The sequence below is a fragment of the Chiloscyllium plagiosum genome, unplaced genomic scaffold (assembly GCF_037043375.1).
Source record: "Chiloscyllium plagiosum isolate Xiang-an unplaced genomic scaffold, Cpla_swu_hap1 HiC_scaffold_36, whole genome shotgun sequence".
Classification (NCBI taxonomy): domain Eukaryota; kingdom Metazoa; phylum Chordata; class Chondrichthyes; order Orectolobiformes; family Hemiscylliidae; genus Chiloscyllium; species Chiloscyllium plagiosum.
Genome location: NW_028270174.1, coordinates 5,817,404 through 5,840,351, shown reverse-complemented (window position 1 = coordinate 5,840,351; position 22,948 = coordinate 5,817,404). Strand labels below are relative to the sequence as shown.

Genomic DNA, 22,948 nt, shown 5'->3' with positions numbered 1-22,948 from the left:
TCCCATTCCCACTTATAACTCTACAGGTGAGGAAGTGGGACCGTGATGAACCAATTAAAAAGAAGCCATGATGTGGAGGTGCCGGTGTTGGACTGGGGCGGACAAAGTCAGAAGTCACATGACACCAGGTTATAGTTCGACAGGTGAACTGACTTCAAAACCTTGTGATTTCAAAAACTTGTTGGACTATAACCTGGTTGATGTGTGACTTCTGAATTAAAAATGAGTTGGAGGTGGTAAGGGGGTGGGGCAATGGTGATGAATAGAAAGATCAAAAGAAAACTCAACATCTTACTGGGTTTCTTATACTTGTTAAGGGAAGAACAAATTTGCAATTAAATAGCACCTTTCACAACCTCAGAACATCCCAACATACTTTACATCCAATGAAATACCTTCTGTTTTCAGGCAGTGTCATTTTTGGAAATGCCTTGTGAGCTCTGATATACAGCAACATGCTAATGGTCAGGTAATCGGTCTGATATACAGCAACACGCTAATGGTCAGGTAATCGGTTTGAATAATGTTGGCACTATAAGGATATGAGCTTTCCTCTGACCAACAGCTGGCTCAGTTCTAAGCCACCAGGGGGAAGCTGGTCAAACCCATGTTTCAAAAACACTTCAGCTTACAACCAGAGCTCACAAGCAGCCATTCATCAAAATCTGGTGCCTTTCCAAATGTGCACATCGCATATAGCCACAAGGAAAACCACAGATTTTATCCGACTGTAATGCACGGATAAGGAGCATAAACCCTGCACTACCATCGACTGTCTTTACACTCAACTCTCAGAATTGAAAACCAACTTTTGGGGTCAACTTTATTTCCTCCTATTTTTTCTAGTTTCGAGCAATCCTTCTCTCCAGCTCCTGCCAGCCTCAACTTGATCTGTAACAGCCAGCTGTTGTAACATCAGAAGCACAGCAGATTTATGCACAGCCAAATCTCACAAAAAGAAAGGTGCTCATGACCCAATAACCTATTTGTTTCAATCCCCAACCCTTCTCACAATCACCCTGCTTTTCTTCAAAGGGGCATTTAATGTTGACCTAAGAGGACAGACAGCGCCTTGGTTTAACACCTTAACCTCCAAAAGTGATTACTGCCTAGTGGTGTGTAAACTCTCCCAAATACTTTGCAATATATACCCCTCAATCAGCATCACAAATACAGATGATCCAAGTCGTTATTACTTTCATGCTTATGGGAGCTTGCTGTCCACAAACTGGCAGCTACATTTCCTGCATTACTACAGTAACTATAATCCAGAAAGCAAGTCTCTGGCTGTTTGGCACATTCAGTAAATGGAGAGGTATATAAGAGACAAAGGTGTAGGAATGCAGGCCTGTCCTTCCCTTTCCAAAAGTTCTGAAAACTAGTTTCCTGCAAGCCTGTTTGTAACTGTTCCTTGGAATGCAAAACAATCAGTAAATTCCTGATGACAAATACTGTAGTCAGTTAACAAGCCCAGGAATGATTTGCTTCATGAGTCATGCCCAGCACTCTGACTTTGACAGATAGACATGTGGACAATGTTAAGACAATCCAGTGCATTATTAGTCACTTGGTATTTGTTTCGTCAGACAACCATTAACCAACCACCCATTCCCAATCCTCTGTATGTCATGTAACAAAAAGTCTGTTTGTTACTTTTTGGGTCCAATTATATGTGTATTTAAGAAAAAGAATATTTCTGACCATATTCTTTATTCATTAAAGAACACAAATGCTTCCCAAGACTCCAGTCATGACCTGTAGGACTCAGTAAAAGTCATCGATGTAGAATTATAAAACGATACAACATCGACAGAGGACATTCAGCCTATCATTCTCATGCTGGCTCTTTGAAAGAGCTAGCCAATTAATTCAGTAATTTCTGTTTTAGTCCAAACACTACCTGCTCTCTCTCCCTGTAGCACCAAACTTTTTACCACTTCAAGGATATATCCAATTCCCTTTAGGATATTGATGAAAATATTTCTCCAGACACAGACCATTCAGTCTAACTGCTCTGATGGTGTTGACCATCCTCTGTGTACCTCCCACACCCCACACCTACCAGTTGGTCTAGCCAGCGAGGGCCTCATCCAGGGAATGAATTAAAAATAAATTATAAGCAACCATCTCGTATTTACAGACCCAACGTTTGGTCTCAAGTCTTCTCTCCATCCAGCCTATCAAACTTTCATTATTTTAAAAGACAGATGTATCAACCCCTCCCACAACCACCCTCAACCTGCCTGCCCTTTTCTAGAGTAAAGAACCCACAGTCTGTTCAGACTTTCATACTAGTTAAAAGCTCTCAATTCTAATATTATCCACCTAAATCTTCACTGTTTCTCTCCCCTTTTTCCATGTCCTTCAATTTACTTTCTTTCATTTGACAGTTGATTGAGGTTTAACAGTAAGCTTTGCTAGATCAGGATGTGCACTGGATTTGATGCTATCCTTTGGTTACAACGTAAAGCCCAGAGTCAGGAACTGCGGCATGTTTTACTTCAATTGTCTTTTTTACCGCTTTCTTTCTCTGTCCCCATCCTGCCCACGGTCACTAAGGACATGTAGGTCCTGGGCCTCCTCCACCACCGCTCCCTCACCACCCGATGGCTGGAGGAAGAATGCCTCATCTTCTGCCTCAGAGCACTTCAACCCCAGGGCATCAATGTGGACTTCACCAGTTTTCTCATTTCCCCTCCCCCCACCTTACCCCAGTTCCAACCTTCCAGCTCAGCACCATCCTCATGACCTGTCTCACCTGCCTATCTCCCTTCCCACCTATCCACTCCACCCTCCCCTCTGACCTATCACCTCCATCCCCACCCCCATTCACCTATTGTACTCTTTGCTACCTTCTCCCCCTCCCCCCATTTATCTCTCCACCCTGGAGGCTTCTTGCCTCTATTCCTGATGAAGAGCTTCTGCCCGAAACGTCGATTTTCCTGCTCCTCGGATGCTACCTGACCTGTTGTGCTTTTCCAGCACCACTCTGATCTAAACCCATGGTCACTATTACCCCAGGTTATAGTCAAACAGGTTTATTTGGATGTACTGCTCCTTTGTCAAGTAACTCCGAAAGCTAGCGCTTCCAAATAAGCCTGTTGGACTATAACCCGGTGTTGTGTGATTTTTAAACTTTGCCCACCCCAGCACCTCCTCATCATGACCATTACCCCAGTTCACTTCACTTCCTACCCTGTTCTTCCTCATCATTGCCACCATTCTGTCCCTTCTCCCTCCCCTGTCTCCACCAACCCCCAATCCTCTCACTCACCCCACCCTCTCCCCCTCCCCCCAACACCCTGTTCCTCCCCTCATTCTCCCCCCACATCCCCTCAGTCCCTCAGCCCAAAGAGGAATATTTTCCGCTGAAGGCATTTTATGAATAGCACAAGCAAAGAAAGCCTGGGGTTATTTCGTGCAATGCAGTCATTGCGTTTGTGCTTTCAGGTGGCCTTACCTTTTCACTCCATGCCCACAGTCCGATCCCTAGAAAGGCCACTCCCAAAAACTGCAAAACAGGAACAAACAATGAAGGAAATGTTAGGTCTTTGGAAAATGAAGATTTACTAATAGCCTTTCGGCTTACAGAGACACTGAAGCATATTGCATTGGATGTTTGAGACAAAGTATTCAATAGAGTTGATGGAATTCTCTGCCAGTGGCAGTCAGGGAGAGTCTGGTTTGGAATCCAGAAGAGGGAGCATACCTTAAAGATAGTGCCATTCGAGGCTGAAGCCAGGAATTCTTCTACATTCTCTGCCCCCGCTCTCCCCCATCTACCCCCTTCCTCACCCACTCTACATCAATTGAAAATTTCAAAGTTGACAATGGTAAGTTATTGTAAGGCAGGAATATTGAAGATTACAGAACCAAGATAGATCCATGGAGTTGAGCTACTGATCATAGAAATGTACAGCTGATGTAAAAGATCCTTCAGTCCAACTCATCCATACCGACCAGATATCTTAACCTATTCTAGTCCCATTTGCCAACACCCGGCCCATATCCCTCCAAACCCTTCCTATTCATATACCATCTAAATGCCTTTTAAATGCTGTAATTCTACTAGTCTCCACCGCTTTCCTTGGTAGTTCATTCCATACACGCACCACCCTGTCTGAAAAAGTTGCCCCTCAGATCTTAGTCATAATATAACTGAATGGCCCATAACTGCCCCTATGAAATCAAGAGTTTTTTTATTTTTGCTGTGTGCTGAGGATTGAAGCAAGGATCTTTAAGCTTCAGTTTAACCTTCTCCCTGCTGAGCTATTTTGACAAGATGTGTTGTGTAAAGGATGTGGGGCCCTGGAGTAACCTTGCAATGATGTCATAGAGCTGCTCCTCACTGGATACAAATAGCAAAGGGGTGAAGGGAGATGTGAGGAACACGTGGAGAGCTGGACAGAAACGTGAAGTCTAGCCATGTGACTGTAGGAAATGGATGCAGAGAACTTTTGGGAGCATTCTGACGAGCATGAGGCCACCAAGTTGATGGAATCATCTTTTAATAATGTAACAGATCAAACCCTGCTAAATTTCTGAAGACCAGGTATTGTCGCATTTTGTCCTTATATGTAATGAACACCATTATAAAGAAAATAGAAAATAATGCAGTCATGGAGAAAAAGCAAAGGAGTGGGACTAATTAGTTCCTTCAAAAGATCTAATTTAGGCACAATATCTGGAGGAAGTCTCCGTTTGATTCTGCAATGATATCATTCAATAAAATTCAGAAAATCCTTTTTTTGCTGCAGACAGACCTTCCAATGGCACTTATCCAGGGCAACAAAAAATGACCATAGCTTCCCAAAGCCAATCTATAGTGGGCAAGTGAGACTTCAATTTACAATTTTCCACTCTGAAGACATATCAATAGATATTCTTGAAACGGAAGTAACAACACAATGCAACAGGAAAGATGGAACCCCAAGTCTGTCATATATAAAACATATTACACAGCAATGTATCCTTTGTCTTATTCATATCATTGCACATGTTAATTGAAGTCCTGGGCTTCCAGCTTGTCAAAGACTCACCCTGTTGTAATGGTTGGATGTTATAGGCCGTAAGTTATTTAATTTACAGGCAAGCAGAAAAATTCTTTCAGCTGCAGAATATCCCCAGAAGACTTGTGCCTCCTCCAGTAGATTTAGAAAAAAATTACAGCTGTTGCACTAAACTCTTGGAGTCACTACATTACAGACGTACATCACTGGATTCAAATGTACAGAAGGGCAACCTTTCCAACAAACTGCATTGTAACGCAAAGAGCAATGAATAAAAGTGCTTTCGTGAATCCTGGGGTTCAATTAAACTTTTAGGTTAGCCAAAACTATGCTGCCCATATGCTAACTTCCACAAGGTCCCATTCATTGATCATTCCCTGTGCTCACTCCATCGACTCTTGGCCAAGCAATGTCCGAGTTACAAGGTTTTCAAATTTGGTTTTAAATCCCTCCATAGCTGCACTCCCATCCCTTCCCAACAAACTCGGGGAAACTCCTACTGCCCTACAGCATTCCAGGATAGTTCCTTCCTCCAATTCTGGCCTCTGGAGAATTCCTGATTTTCATCACTTCACTCCTAGCAATCGTGCCTTCAGCTCCCTGGGCCCAGCTCTGGAAACTCTCTCCATAGCCCTTTATATCTTGTTTGTTTAGGCAGACGTTTAACTAGTAATGGGTTGAAAGGTTATGGAGAATGGGCAGGAAAGGGATGTGGAATGGAGACAGTCATCTTATCCTATCACACATCTTCCTTCTTCTAAACGGTTTACCTAGGCTTCTCTTAAATATATCTAAGTTATCTGCCTCATTCACTCACTGCTCCACTTTCTCACAATCCTCTCTATACTAAACTTTCTCCCAAATTCTCACCTGCATTTACTGATGACCATCTCATATTTAGTTTTGCCCTCCAAAGTTCCCCCTACCCAAAGTGGAAGGATCTCCATATCTACCCTGTCAAATTATTTAATAACTGTCATATTGCCCTTCTCGCTTTTCAAGGAAGAAGTTCTAGCCTGGCACAACTGGCACACAACACTGACAGCCCTCTGCTGTGTACAGCAGTTAACAGAAAACATCAAGTTGTATGCAATCAGAAACAAAAATTATAAGATTATAAGTATTAAATACAGGCTGCATGGACTAGACATACTATTCCTTAGATGTAGGAGTGAACTAATCCTGGTCTTTAAGGTAATTAGATTAGATTACATTACAGTGTGGAAACAGGCCCTTCGGCCCAACAAGTCCACACCGACCCGCCGAAGCGTAACTCACCCATACCCCTACATTTACCCCTTACCTAACACTACGGGCAATTTAGCATGGCCAATTCACCTGACCTGCACATCTTTGGACTGTGGGAGGAAACCGGAGCACCCGGAGGAAACCCACGCAGACACGGGGAGAACGTGCAAACTCCACACAGTCAGTTGCCTGAGGCGGGAATTGAACCCGGGTCTCTGGCGCTGCGAGGCAGCAGTGCTAACCACTGTACCACCGTGCCGTAATTAAAGTATGTGATTGGGTTTTCCTGGGGGGGGGGGGGGGTGCACTGGGGCTTGGGCTGCTACAGTGAGCTGTCACAGTCCTGAATGAACTAACATTACCCTAGCTAAGGGTGTGATTCTACAGCTTTTTAAAAAAAATGGTCTTTCTTCGAACATAAATGAAAACAGCAAGTGTTGGCTGCCTAGTATACAAAGCAGCAACTGAGATCTGACTCAAAGTCAGCCTAGATTTATATTTTCTAGCAATATTTTGCATTTAACTGACAACTTGAACACAGTAAAAGACCATAAGGTGCTCCACAAGTGTTAACAAAGTCTGACACCGAGCTTTGGAAGGATGTGTTTGAGTCAAGGACTTTTACGAGTGATCACTCAGGTGTCTCAACCTGAAATGCAGCATGTTAACAGGCAACAATTCATTTTTCTATGAAACTCTCACAATATGGAGAGTTTTAGAAAGTGTTGTGCTCATTAAGTAGAGAAGGGACATAAATATAAAAGTTGCCATCAATAAATAAGAATTGTATGTTATGGGTGATGTTTTAGTCAGCTTGTAAAGGGCATTCAATTAATACAGAGGAAGTTTGATTATTTGAATGACACAGGTGAGGAGTATTTTGTTCAGATAATCAAATGCCAGATAATGCAGTTTAACCGAGCATCGAGACTTTGTGATCTTGTCCGGATAATCCAACATTCAGATAATCAAATGTCGGATAATTGAGGTTCCTCTGTATAACTTTACAACTGTAACCAGGGCTAGTGACAGCATTGTATACAGCTGGAAAATACTCCAATTATACAGTTTAGTATCATTTATTATCATTTAATTTTCCCGATACAAAAGCTTATTTCTTTTGGCAAATGAAATGTTAATTAAGATTGAGTATGTTTATAATATATTCAATGATAAATAAAAACAGAAAGAACTGCGGATGCTGTAAATCAGAAACAAAAACAGAAATTGCTGGAAAAGCTCAGCAGGTCCGGCAGCATCTGTGGAGAGAAATCAGAGTTAACGTTTCAGGTCGTGTGATCCTTCCTCAGTGATAAATTATCTAATTAACACCACATGCAAGGACTGTGATGGGAGCTGTGACTGCATCCTTTAAAGGGTACCATGAGTTTTGACACTGCCACTCTATAGAGTCTCCTCACTTACTCCTCACAAAAGAGCTGCAACACTTTACAAGGAGCACACTTAATTCTGACACATGAACAAACGTGTGACTAGTCACAGACAGACAGACAGACAGACACTCCAAAAGTTTCAGCAAGAAATGCAGGCTAACACTCCCAGTGGAGTATTGAGGAAGCAAGGCATTGTAAAAGGAGTAGTCTTCTGGATGAGATGTTAAACAGAGACACTCAGCCTCTGAAGTGGAATCCACAAGACTGTTTGAAGAACAGGGGTATTTTCATAACTCACCTGTGTACATCTCATCCATTATGGGCATGTGTGTACACAAGCAACCAGCAACCTGTTGTACGCATACACAGTAATATTACCATGTATATGCATGTGCAATGAGTATACAAAGTGTAAAAGTTTGCACCAAGACAGACAGAGTACAACCTCATCCATTTGAATTCCAACAAGAATTTGGTAATTAAATGCAAATTAAAACAAAAGTCAAAGTCAGCAAACACATGCAAACTTTTAAGTAACCACCACTAAAATTCTCCAAGTTACATTCTGGAGATGGTTAAACCAGATAAATTGAAAAGGTTGGACAATTCAACGATAAATTAACTTTATAAAATGCTGGCATGAACACATCTGGCGTTGAAGGAGCAACATCCTCTCAATTGGAGAAGATAACTGTTAATTTTCTGTAAATCTACCAGCACCTGTCAATTGAATTGAGTTTAATTAAAAACAGAAGTGTTAAAAGGCGAGATGTTTTCCGAGCTGCCCTGCACAGAGTAGGTTGGCAGGTCGCAACTATATCCTCCTACTCTCTGGCACCCTGACCACTTCTCAAAGGCAGCCTGTGAGATTGTGACAGATCAACTCCCATCTGTTCCTGGAACTGATCCATAACCAGCTGCAATAGGGACAGAATGAACCACAGCATTTTTAAATGATATAATGTACAGCACTTACTTCATTCCTTAGAATTTCCAAACATGGCAGCAGCTGAACATTCTTTGCAAGGTCCAGTGCCACACTGACAACACTGCTGGCTTCTGCACACTGACAACAGAAAGCACGTGCATTTGTGTAGTGCTTTCTCACAGGGCTCCATGTGGCACAGTAGTAGTGTCCCTGCCTCTGAGTCAGAAGGCCCAGATTCAAGTCCCACCTGCTTCAGAGGTGTGGCATATCATCTCTGAACAGGTTGATTAACAATGCTTCTCATAACACTCAGGCATAGAAACAGAGAAAACAGGAGTAGGCCATTCAGCCCTTCAAGCCCGCCTAACACTTAGAATTATGGCAGATCATCCAACACAGTCCCTTGTTCACTCTTAAATAAGGTGACAAATATTGCACACAATATTCTTAATATCTTCTTACAAATGCTCTGTATAACTGATGCGATTCTTTTATGTTCCATACCCATTGCAATAAATGACAACAATTGGCTTTGCTTTCCTATTATTTGCTGTACCTACATAATCACCGTTTGCGAGTCATGCGTTAGGACACCCAGAGGTCTCTGCATCTCACAAGGTAGGTAATTTCTCACCATTTAGATAATACGTTTCTTTCTTATTCTTCCTGTCAAAATGGACAATTTCACATTTTCCCACATCTTTGCCAACTCAATGGACCTGTCTATGTCCCTTTGTAACCTCCTGATTGGTTCTTCGCAACTTAATTTGGTCATCTCATCTAAGTCACATAAAAGTTGTAAAGGTTGGTGATCAAACCTTCTACAAACACACAGTCTACTGGATCAATTGACACAAACTGGTGATAAGGGACACTAGGTCCACTCCTGGGAGAAAATCAGAATAATGTTTGGAGTAGATGCAATCTTCTTAAAAGCAATTTGTCAAAAGGCAACATTCCCTGCACTGCTTTTGATTGAAGCTGCTGTACTCAGTATTTACCTCGAGATGTTTCTAAATTGGTCTTAGCTACACTAAACGGAGGGTCCTAGAGCGCAGTGCGTAGCATCCCTGCTTCTGAATCAGAAACTGTGCTCAAGGTTCATATGATAGCCAAGGGAGGCCAGTTTCTAATGCAGCCATTCAGGCTCAATACCTGGCTGTAACCCTTGCAACACACTCGCAACGGAGGATGATAAAACCAGGACAGGTTCCTGCTCAACTACACAATACAAACGAAAGTGAGCCTTTACTCTCACTAGGAGAGAAAGTGAGGACTGCAGATGCTGGAGATTAGAGTCGAGAGTGTGTTGCTGGGAAAGCACAGCAGCATCAGAGGAGCTGGAGAATCGATGTTTCAGGCATAAGCCCTTCATCAGGATCCTTTACTCTCACTAGTCACAGCTTCAGAGAATAGAATTAAAAAGCAGAGGAGTTACATTAAACTTAAATAGACACATGGCTAGACCATGCTTAGGATATTCTGTACAGTTGGGGTCTTCATTTTATAAACAGGTACGGAGGTGCTAAATAAAGTGCAAAAAGGGTTCGAAAGACAATATCAGAACCACGCGGTTTACTCATCAAGAAAGACTGAAAAGGACAGCTCTCCTTACTCCAGAAAAGGAAGCATGGGGGTGTCACATGTTAACAATTGTGCCTATTCATAACGTGTGGGAGATGTAAAAGACTTGGACCTACAAATATAAATAAAATGCAATAGAGAATTCATGAGAAACCTCTTCACCCAGAGGTGAAGAGTTGATGCAAACAGAACAAATGCAGTTGAGGATCAGGAGGCTAGGTTTTTTTTTGAAAGGCTGAATGGCCAATCTCTGTGCTATTCTGTAACAAGCTGCTCCCTCACACTTTCCTCTCAGAAGCCTGAAGGCAGGGATTGCGCTCAGTTTTTAAAAAAGCTAATGTCTTTTAAAAGATGTCACCAGTAGCCATGGGAACGATGTGCAGTTCAGCCAAGTTTCTGAACCTATTAAACCGAAATTTCAACGCCAAGTTATAAATAATTCAGAAGCAACCCAGGTCAATAGTTTAGCGAAGCATTCATCATAAAACTTCACAAGTTCTCTGAAATCTGCGTCTTTTCACCACTGCAACACCATCGAAAAGCACACAACACCAGGTTATAGTCCAACAGGTTTATTTGGAAGTACAAGTTTTCAGAACACTGCTCCTTCATCAGATAGCTAGTGGGGTAGGATCATAGAACACAGAATTTATAGTAATTTATTTTTATTATAAATTCTGTGTCTGACAATCCTGCCCCAAACTTCCAAATAAACCTGTTGGACTATAACCTGGTGTTGTGATTTTTAACTTTGTCCACCTCAATCCAACACCAGTACCTCCACATCATCAAAAAGTACCTGAAGACAAGGACAACTGGTAAGGAAGCTGGAGTGTGTCTAAACTCAAGTGTGAGACTGGCTCTGGCCACTTTATTCATTTTAATTCAGCTCTGTCCACTCTCTCTTGCTTCACTTTTGAGGTGACAATCGTTGCAAGGCAGCAGCTATTGGATTATCGAGATGGCAAAAGTGTTTTTTTTTATTCATGTGTGGGATGTTTACACCTCTGGCTGGGCCAGCATTTATTGCTCATTGTACCTGCCCCTTGAGAAGATGGTGAGCTTGAACCTCTGCAATCCATGTGCCTTAGGTAAACCCACAATGTCTTTAGGGAGAGAGTTCCACAATTTTGATCTAATGACAATGAAGGAATGACGATATATTTCCAAATCAGGATGGTAAACGGATAAAGCGGACCAGGTTTGACCGATGAGCATCTTGATCTAAAATCAATAGAAGATTAATGAGGTGAAGACCTTATTTCTACAAATCACCATAATCCTACTAGACCCACAGGGCTGCTTTCATTAGAGACAGAGAGAGATACACATACAACTGGTGGTGACTTAATCAGGGGGTCAGCACACCCCAGGGAAGAGAGACAGTTGAGAAAGAGAATCTTTCACAGTAACTTCAGCTGGTGCAGGTATTTCTACAGTCTACAATGCGAATAGAGTCTCACCCATGCCAAATCTTCTGCAGTTCAAAACGTCCCCACATTTGTACTGACTCGGCACCCTGCCTTAAGGCAGGTCCAGGGCTGTTGGAGAAGAGTCTGGAAGAACTGTTACCATCTAGAAAGGTCTGGCAGGAATGCCAGAGATCAAATGTAACTGGAGCAGTGATGGGTATACATTAATGAGAGGGATAATTTGGTAAATATTTGACTGAGTGTATACCAGGTCTCTTATGGTGCAGTGGGTAGTGTCTCTGCCTCGGAGCCAGAAGGCTCTCGTTCAAGTCCCACCCACTCCTGATGTGCATCAGAACATGAACACCTCTGGGACACCTGGACCAACCAACCCAACCACCCTGTGGCTCAACATTTCAATTCCCCCTCCCACTCCACCAAGGATATGCAGGTCTTTGGACTCCTCCATCGCCAGACCACAACAAAACGACGGTTGGAGGAAGAGCGCCTCATCTTCTGCCTAGGAACCCTCCAACCACAAGGGATGAACTCGGATTTCACCAGTTTCCTCATTTCCCCTCCCCCCACCTTGTCTCAGTCAAATCCATCGAATTCAGCACCGCCTTCCTAACCTGCAATCTTCTTCCCGACCTCTCCACCCCCACCCCAGTCTGACCTATCACCCTCACCTTGACCTCTTTCCACCTATCACATTTCCGACGCCCCTCCCCCAAGTCCCTCCTCCCTACCTTTTATCTTAGCCTGCTGGACAAACTTTCCTCATTCCTGAAGAAGGGCTTATGCCTGAAATGTCGATTCTCCTGTTCCCTGGATGCTGCCTGACCTGCTGCGCTTTTCCAGCAACACATTTTCAGCTCTGATCTCCAGCATCTGCAGACCTCACTTTCTCTCCAAACAGGTTGATTACAAAAGATATGATACTCTGACTGGAAAAATATATGACTGGACACCACTAGCATTTTAACCTCTGGAATTTAAAAATAAAAATTAATGTGACAGTTGTTATGATATAAATTTTTATTTCTATGATATTTTTGATCTTGGTACTTGGTACCCAAGGCACACTCTGCTGCAGTTATTAATGTAGGACAGTGTCAGGGCAGGGGAATCTAAGGATTAGGTCCAACAGCTAGATTTCAAGGAGTGTGTTGAAGGAAGTGAGAAAAGTAGAGGTTTTCTGGTGACGGATTAGGATGGGTAGATGAGGGGATTCAGGGACGAAGGCCATAAATTCGGAATTTCAGACCTTCGAGGACCAAAGCAACTGAAAGCACAGCGTCAATGGGGGAGGCTTTCAAAATGGCAATACACTGGAATCAAGAGTTGAGAGCACTGAAGGAGCTTTCAGAGTTAGGAAAAGGGAAGCCACAAAATGACTGGAAAAAACAAGGATAAGAATTGTAATATTGAGTCATTGCGTGACTGGGAGCCACTGCAGGTCAGCAAGTACTAGGGACAAAAGGTGAACAGGATTTGGCGAGAGTCACATAGGAGAGTCTGGATGACCACGCGTTTGAGGAGGATGGAACGTGGGACACCAGTGAGGGGAGCACTGGAGGTGATGAGGGAATGGTTGTGGGTTTCATTAGTAGTTGGGCTAGTTTAGGATGGGCACTCTCCAAAGGCATAGAGTCAGGATAACAGAGTCTATTTCAGGTTGGTGGCTGGTGACTTGTGGAGCTCCATAAGTCTTGGACTCTGATGTTTCTCAATCCCATTCTTCTCTCCATAACCTTGATCTCCTCATTAATCAAGATCCTATCTCTGTATTAAATATTGTCAAATGACTTAGCCTCCACAGCCCTCTGCAGCAATGAGTTCCACAGATTCACCACCCTCCTGCTGAAGAAATTCCTCCTCATCTTAATTCTCAAGGGTCATCTCTTCATTCTGAGGCTGTGCCCCAGGTCCTAATCTATCCTACAAATGTAAACATTGCTCACTCTCCCAGCCTGTCCAAGTCCTTCTGCAGCTTTGCCCCTTCCTCAACACTACCCATCCCTCCACCTACCTTCCTGTCATCTGCAAACTTTACAAAATTGCCCTCAGTTCCTTCATCCAGCTAGTTAATGTAGACCATAAATAGTTGTGGTCCCCAACACTGAAGCCTGCAGCACTCCACTATTCACCGTTTGCCATCCTGAAAAAAATCCTTTTTATTTTCTGCCTTCTGCTAGTCAGCCAATCCTCTATCCATGCCAGTACCTTGCCCCTAACACCATGATTGGCTCTGATGCACAACCACATTTCTCCTGCATCACCACCAATCTCACCTTTTCCTCAGGCAGCAGTTTCCAATAACGATTCTGCTTTCCTCATTATCGAATCCTCTACTTGCATCTTCTGTACTTTTGTCCTGATCCACCACCATCTCTTTTCATTATCATTCCTTTCTCACTTACTCTCTCCCACATTCACCCTCTCACAAACTTTCCCTTTTGGTCTTTCCTCACTGCCCCAATTTCCCAGCCTCTGGGCTTGCTTAAAAATGGTCACATTTAAACCTCTTCTAGCCTTCACAAATATGTATTTGCTCACGGGATGTGGATGCTACTGGCTGGGTCAGCAATTATTGTCCATCCCTGATTACTCGATGGGCAGCCAACACAACTATGTGGGTATGGAGTCACATGTAGACCAGACCACATAAGGAAGGTAGATTTCATTCTCTTCTCGAAATTAGTGAGCCAGATGGGTTTTTATGACAATCAATAATGGTTACATGGCTACTATCAGGATGACTAATGAATTTGATTTTCAAGGATTTTACATTTCACCATCTACCATAGTGGGATTTGAATTCAAGTCATGAGAACATTAGCCTGAAATTCTGGATTACTAGCCCAGTCATGCTACTACTATGTATCTATCATAGAGTCATAGTGATTTGTGGCACAGAAACAGACCCTTCGATCTAAGTCGACCATGCCAACCAGATATCCCCACCTAATCTAGTCCCATTTGCCAGCACTTGGCCCATGTACCTCTAAATCCTTCCTATTCACATACCCATCCAGATTCTTTTTAGATGCTGTAATTAAACCTCCACTTCCTCTGGCAGCTCATTGCATAAATGCACCACCCTCTGCATGAAAAAGTTGTCTTTTAGGTCCCTTTTGAATCTTTTCCCTCTCGCCCTAAACCTATGCCCGCTAGTTCTGGACTCCCCCACTTCAGGGAAAAGATCTTGTCTATTTACCCTATCCATGCCCCTCATGCCGTCATGATATATTATTATTATTATCAGCACGTTTGGAGGTCAGAATTATGTACAGCTCTAACTTTGATTTGTACTTTGATATTGGTGTTGATTCTGAAGGTGGGGGACATAGTTTTAGATTTTTTTTGAGTCCTGAGCGTGGTGCCAGGTCATATGAAATTTGCTTACACACACTTATATGAGGCTTTTAAAACCCTTGAAGTAAATAGTAGAGCGCTTTAAAAACAAGAGTACAAGAGATGAAAATAATCGTGCTGCTGCCTAGCAACAAGGTTTCATACTACATAGGGAGGCTGAGATAGCAACAAGTTACTCAAGAACAGAACAATCCAAAAAGTGAGTGAGCATGTGGAGAAAGAAGCCGGTCATTCACAGAAAGGAGAAGCCTATTCCTAAAACAGTCAGCCCAGAGGAAAGGAAGTCCTGACTGACTTAAAGTTAAAGATAGAGAGAAAAGCTCCAGAAACATAATATTGCCCATGAGCAGTTTAAGGAACTTTTACTGGATAATAAGTAAACGGTGTTAGCAATTTCAGGGTCTTGTGGAAAGACATGGTCTAAATAAATAGCACTGAATAGAGTCATAGAGATGTAGAGCATGGAAACAGACCCTTCTGTCCAACCCGTCCATGCCGACCAGATATCCCAACCCAATTTAGTCCCACCTGCCAGCACCCAGCCCATATCCCTCCAAACACTTCCTATTCATATACCCATCCAAATGCCTTTTAAATGTTGCAATTGTACAAGCCTCCACCACTTCCTCTGGCAGCTCATTCCATACACATATTACCCTCCGTGTGAAAAAGTTGCCCCTTAGGTCTCTTTTATATCTTTCCCCTCTCACCCTAAACCTATGCCCTCTAGTTCTGGACTCCCCCACCCCAGGGAAAAGACTCTTGTCTATTTATCCTATCCATGCCCCTCAATTTTGTAAACCTCTATAAGGTCACCCCTCAGCCTCCGATGCTCCAGGGAAAACAGCCCGTTCAGCCTCTCCCCATAGCTCAAATCCTCCAACCCTGGCAACATCCTTGTAAATCTTTACTGAACCCTTTCAATTTTCACAACATCTTTCCGATAGGAAGGAGACCAGAACTGCACGCAATATTCCAACAGTGGCCTAACCAATGTCCTGTACAGCCGCAACATGACCTCCCAACTCCTGTACTCAATACTCTAACCAATAAAGGAAAGCATACCAAACGCCTTCTTCACTATCCTATGTACCTGAGATTCCACTTTCAAGGAGCTATGAACCTGCACTCCAAGGTCTCTTTGTTCAACAACACTCCCTAGGACCTTACCATTAAGTGTATAAGTCCTGCTAAGATTTGCTTTCCCAAAATGCAGCACCTCGCATTTATCTAAATTAAACTCCATCTGCCATTTCTCAGCCCATTGGCCCATCTGATCAAGATCCTGTTGTAATCTGGTAACCCTCTTCACTGTCCACTACACCTCCAATTCTGGTGTCATCTGCAAACTTACTAATTGTACCTCTTATGCTCACAGCTGTGGGATATAGGTAAATTAATGTTACTTCTGCAATTCCATTTTACAAAGTAAATGAACTCACACCAGTGTGTAATTGTTTTAGCCAAGAACTGAGTCAACAAGAATGGAAACGATGTGGAGGAAATACATAATTGTTTTTGTATTAGCTAAAAATGTATGCAAGAAAGAAACGGGACTGCAAGACAATGGCAGATATTACGGGCGAATAGATAAAATGCTGTGAAGAGAGGCAGTTAAATTAGATATGTCTGTATAAACAGTAGGTATAAACATCTGTTTCCCACTTCTACAGAAACACAGGAACAAACCCCAATTAAAAGGGCTGAGTGATAAGATGCTGTGAGGGACAGCACAGATGGAGGGAGTAGATAATGGTAAGCAAAGGATGGGATGAGGTCAAACAGCCTTGTGAGGTCAGAAATAAGCATTTTGTCACAGACAAGGCCGGATAAGGCAAGAGATGGACAGGAGTAATGGGGCCAGTCTTAGGGAAGTGGAGGATGTAAACAGGGGAGGAGCAATGTAAAACAAAAGAAACCAAATTATATAAATATTGTGTATGAATTGAATTTGGGTGTATGTCCTCTGCCTCATAGGCACGGGACATCACAGACTTGCAAGTGTGAAATAAATGACACTACTGATTCAGATCTTGTCTCGGACTGAAATTATTGAAGTGAGTGAGCTTTGTTTCTCACACAGCCAAATCATTTATGTAAATGACAAAAAGTAGTGGACCCAGCACTGATCCTTGTGGCACCCCACTGGTCACAGGCCTCCAGTCTGAAAAACAGCCCTCCACCACCATCCTCTGCCTTCTACCTTTGAGCCAGTTCTGTATCCAAATGGCTAGTTCTCCCTTTATTCCGTGAGCTCTATCCTTGCTAACCAGTCTGCAATGGGGAACGTTATCAAACGCCTTACTGAAGTCCATATAGATCATATCTACCACTCTGCCCTCATCAATCCTCTTTGTTACTTCTTCAAAAAGCTCAATCAAGTTTGGGAGACATGATTTCCCATGCACAAAGCCATGTTGACTATCCCTAATCAGTCCTTGCCTTTCGAAATACATGTACATCCTGTCCCTCAGGATTCCCTCCAACAACTTGCCCACCACAAGCATCAGGCTCACTGGTCTATAGTTCCCTGGCTTGTCCTTACTACTCTTCTTCAATAGTGGCACCACGTTTGCCAACCTCCAGTCTTCCGGCACCTTACATGTGAGTAACGATGATACAAATATCTCGGCAAGAGGCGAATGCAGAAATTTGCCAAAAAAAAAACCAATTATAGGCATGTATAGTGAACAAGTAGCTTTTCAGTGGTGACTCTTCACTGAGGTTTGAGTATCTACAAGGTGTTTGTTACAGGTAAAAGGATAGAGTTTGTATTTATTTCAAGGAGACTGTTTACTCCAATCCTTGCATTGTGTCATATAGATGGTGTTTTTCTCCTTACAATAAACTTGGATACATTGTACACATTCACAAGAGACTGCCAGTCACCAATAGCTCTGTAAATGAACGAGAAATGTAAAATTTATGGTCAATCAAATCAGGTTTCACTCCAGGATGGGACAAACCCAGTCCGATTATCAGTCAGAACACAGTTCCGTCGCCCTCTCTACAGACGCTGTCTGGGAATCCCAACATTTTTGGGCTTTCTCTCAGATTTCTAGCTTCCACAATACTTTGCTTTTGTGTTACCATACTTTTGAATGTCCTTTGCTCGTTTTCTTTCGTTTTCGCCTGCATTGTTACAGTGTTCCGGATTGCTTTGCCAGATGTTATTGCAGAAAACACGATGAACCATGATCCTGCCAAGGAGAGTCAATGCTCCAAGGACGAACAAGGAAACAGCACGCAACTGGAGCCTGGAGATAATTTGTTACAGCTCCTGGTCCAAAACTTCAGGAAGGGTGGAGTTTTGCATTCCAGTCTTTAAATTACCCTGTGATTCCTAGCTAGACACACTCCTCCACTTCTATAAATTACACTGAACTCTAATTTCTGAAAGAATCTACATGGGGCTCAGGTCTTAGGTTTTGCAAAACCGAGCTCAGGTGCAATTAAACAATTTAAATAGATTTCTTTGTTCCTTTGGACTCCAGATACCTCATCCAGTGCCTGGATGAATTAGCTGCTAATTTAGCACCATTGTTCACCTCCAGTAGACTGCTGGAGCCTAACTAATGACACATTTTTAATTAGAATAAAGTTTTAAAATTAACAACTTTACTGACTAAGTTGTTTACATAGATAACTCAGAAACTAAAACCAGTGTTTGTTAAACTAAGTGCTACAACATTAACACGTACAGGTAGATATATATGCCATCCACAAGATGCAGCTCACCTCCATCCATAACACCTTCCAAAGCAACGACTACTACCACCTAGAAAGACAAGAGTAGCAGATGCATAGGAACATGCAAGTTCCCCTCCAGACCACTCCCCATCCTGACTTGGAAATATATCGCTGTTCCTTCAGTGTGACTGGGTCAAAACCCTGGAATTTCCTCCCTAACAGCCATGTGAATGTCCTACACTCTAAAGACTATAATGGTTCAAGATTAGAATGATTAGAATTCCGACAGTGTGGAAACAGGCCCTTCAGCCCAGCAAGTCCACACTGACCCTCTGAAGAGGAGTCCACCCAGACCTATTCTCTCATTTCTCTACACTTCCTCTGTCTAATGCACCTAACACTACAGGCAATTTAGCATGGCCAAAACACCTGACCTGCACATCTTTGGATTGTGGGAGGAAACACGAGCACCCGGAGGAAACCCATACAGACACGGGGATAACATGCAAACTCCACACAGACAGTTGGCAGAGGCTGGAATCGAATCTGGGTCCCTGGCGCTGTGAAGCTGCAGTGCTAACCACTGAGCTACCATGCCACCATAGAATTCTGGTCTCCCTCCTATTGGTAAGATATTGTGAAACTTCAAAAGGTTCTGAAAAGATTTACAAGGATTCCGCCAGGGTTGGAGGGTTTGAGTTATAGTGAGAGATGGGGCAGTTTTACCTGGAGCATCAGAGGCTGAGGGGTGATTTTATAGAGGTTTATAAAATCATGAGGGGCATGTTTAGAACATAGAACATTATAGGCCCTTTGGCTCTCGATGTTGCACCGACCTGTGAAACCAATCTAAAGCCCATCTAACCCACACCATTTTCCATTATCATCTATATGTTTATCCAATGACCATTTAAATGCCCTAAATGTTGGCAAGTTCACTACTGTTGCAGGACAGACATTCCATGCGCCGACCGCTCTCTGAGTAAAGAACCTACCTCTGACATCTGTCCTATATCTATCACCCCTCAAATTAAAGCTATGTCCGATCATGCTAGCCATCATCATCCGAGGAAAAAGGCTCTCACTGTCCACCCTAATCATCTTGTATGCCTCTATTAAGGCACCTCTTAACCTTCGTCTCTCTAACGAAAACAGCCTCAAGTCCCTCAGCCTTTCCTCGTAAGACCTTCCCTCCATTCCAGGCAACATCCTGGTACATCTCCTCTGCACCCTATCCAATACTTCCACATGCTTCCTATAATAGGTAAATAGGTAAAGGTTTTATTTCCCTGGGGTGGGGGGAGTCCAGAACTAGAGGGCATAGGTTGAGGGTGAGAGGGGAAAGATTTAAAAGGGGCCTAAGGGGCAACGTTTTCACACAGAGGGTGGTGTGTGTATGGAATGAGCTGCCAGAGAAAGTGTGGAGGCTGGTACAATTACAACATTTGAAAGGCATTTCGATGGGTATACGAATAGGAAGGGACACAGGCCAAGTGCTGACAAATGAGACCAGATTCTGTTAGGATATCTAGTCGGCATGGTCGCGTTGGACCAGAGGGTCTGTTTCCGTGCGGTATGTCTCTATGACTCTAAGGCAGCTTTCCCCCATCTTTTCATAGAATCCCGACAGCATGAGAACAGGCTTTTTGGCCCTCGAAGTTCACACCGATCCTCTGAAGAGTAACCCAGCAAAACCCATTCCCCATTATTTCACATTTACCCCAAACCCACACACCCCTGAACACTATGGTCTTCTGAAGAGTATGTAGGAAGGCCCAGTCAGTGACAGCTCCAATCCACAAATAAGTAGAAAAACATCTTAATTAGATGCTAAGTTAATTGAACTGGGTTGAGGCATTGAAGTGTCCATTCCTGTTATTTTGTTCCTATTCCAATATGCCCCCTCTCAGTTCACAGGAAACTGTCAATTTTCTTTGCTTTTTATGCCCAGATTTTGGGGATGATGTTGAGAAAAATGGTACCAGGAATGAGAAATAGACACAGAGATGCAGGATGGGAATTATCTATTACAGAGTAGGTTAAAGGGAGATGGAATAGAGGTGCTCAAACTTAAAGAAGGTTTTGATAGAGCATATAGGGGAGACCTCTTTCGATAGGCAGGAAGACCAGCAAAGGACACAGATTAAACACCTTGGCTTAAAGAGTGATGAGGAGCTTTTCATTTTACACAATAAGTTGTCGTGATCTGGAAATGCCTGAAAGGGCAGTGGAAGCAGGTCCAAATGAAGATTGCAAAAAGGATTTGGTAGAACTACGCGGAATGGGATTAGCTGGATTGCTGTTTCAGCAAACAGGCATAAAGACAATTTGCCAGATGGTCTCATTCAGTACTGTATCATTTTATAGGAAGGAAAGTAAATCCTGGCCAACATGCAAATAACTAGCTCAAAGAAATCAAAACTCATTCTACAAGAACACCATCTGGTGTGTTTAGGAAATAACTTGTCCTCAGTCCCATTCTGAAGTGCCATCAGATTGAGTCTGGTACCTTTGAACTCCATTTTCAAACTTTATTTGATGTATAAAGAAACAAAAAAAATAGGGAGCGGGGGTGGTCATTCGATCTGATCATGCAATATGATCATGGCTAATCCTCAATGTATTGTCATACTCTTGTCCACTCCCCACATCTCCCGATGCCCCTCATGTTGCGTCGTCTATTTTGTTCTTAAATATGTCCAGTGACTTGCCCCAAAGCCTTATTTGATAGAAAATTCCACAGGTTAACCACTTTCTGAGGGAAGAAATTTCTCATCACTTCATCCTGAGATCAACCACTTGTTCTAGTACATCAGCTCTGCATCCACTCTTTCCAATCCTGCTTGGACATTTATACATCCAGTCCGAGCCAACTTCCCTTCACAGGACAAACTGACCATGCTAGGAAGCAGTCAGATGAACCGTCACTGCACTCCCTCTTTGATGAGTGAATCTTTAAATAAGGAGATTAAAATGGCACACAATACTCCAGGTGTGGTCTCACCGAGGCCCTGTATGGCTGCAGTAAGGCTTCCTTGCTCCAGTACTCAAATCCTCTTGCAATGAAGGCCCACATACCATTGCTTTCCTAATTGCTTGTTGCACCCTCATGTTTCCTTTCAATGATTGGTATACAAGGACATGCAGATCCCCTTACACATGGTAAATTATGTGCTGTTATTCTGCTTATCCTATCAAAGTACACTCAATATGTTTTTCTTAGCCATGTTTAGGCCATATTTTTTGCTGTGGCTTTGTGCCAGAAAGGAATAAATAATTGTTGCAATGCATCGATTCTTAAATAGGAGTAATTGCTTACATTCTGTCATGCTTTTTAAATTAGTTACCCAGTCTAGCCAACATACCCCTCATATCCCTGTAGTTTCCTTTTGTTTACCTGTAATACTCTAGCTTTGGACTTGACCATTTTGATTTCCATCCCAAAGAAGGATTACATCATTTTATGCTCCCGCTTCCCTAAAGGGACATCACCTAATAAGAAAATTAACTAGCTCCTCTCATTGCACAACACCAAATTCTGAACAGCCTGTTTCCACATTGGTTCCTCAGTGTATGGGTCTAAAAAGAACGTTGTACACAATCTATGAATTCATCTGCCACTTGTATTATTGCTCATGCGATTCACCCAGTCTGTATATATAGATTTGCTAATGTGCCTCATCCAGTCTATATATATAGATTTAATCACCCATAATTACTGAAGCACCCTTGTTATATTCTTCCCTAATTTACAGTGCCTGTGTTTTCCCTGCATTAATGTAACTATTTGGATGCCTGTGGGCAATTCTCACTGATGCTTTCCATCCCTTTTCACTTCCTAGCTCCACCTAGTCTGATCTACATCTAGACTTTGAGCCAATATCTTTTCTCACTATTGCTCTCAAGTCACCTTTTGCTAATAATGCCATGATACCACCTTCTCCTTTTTGCCTGTCCGTTCTAAATATTTTTTGATATTTATTTCCCAGCCCTGATGACCCTGAAGCTATATTTCTGCAACTACAATCATTTTACACCAATTTACAACTATTTATACTATTCATCTGTTTAGTTTATTGCAAGTGCTCCATTAATTCAGATACAGCCACCTGGACTTTGCTTTTTCAACTTTTTTATACTCTGGCCCAATTTGCTGGTAGCCTTTGTTTCCTCTGCCTTCCACTTTTGTGTTTTCTATATTTCAATCTTTCATTTCTATTTTTGTTTCTCTCCATTGAGTCTCCCCTTTCAGGTTCTCATCTCTCATTCTGGTGTTAACCCACCCCCAAAGTACCTGGAGAGAGG

General features: G+C 42.7%; 1 protein-coding gene across 2 annotated transcripts in view; it reads right to left on the bottom strand.

Annotated features, from left to right (window-relative positions):
• LOC122539507 (tetraspanin-5) overlaps window positions 1-22,948 on the bottom strand; it is a 111,815-nt gene that overhangs the window by 39,614 nt on the left and 49,253 nt on the right. For both annotated transcript variants that reach the window (XM_043674447.2, XM_087979912.1), the window contains exon 2: window positions 3,461-3,511. In XM_043674447.2, coding sequence (XP_043530382.1) covers window positions 3,461-3,511 — 51 coding nt within the window. The remainder of the gene's footprint in view (window positions 1-3,460; window positions 3,512-22,948) is intronic.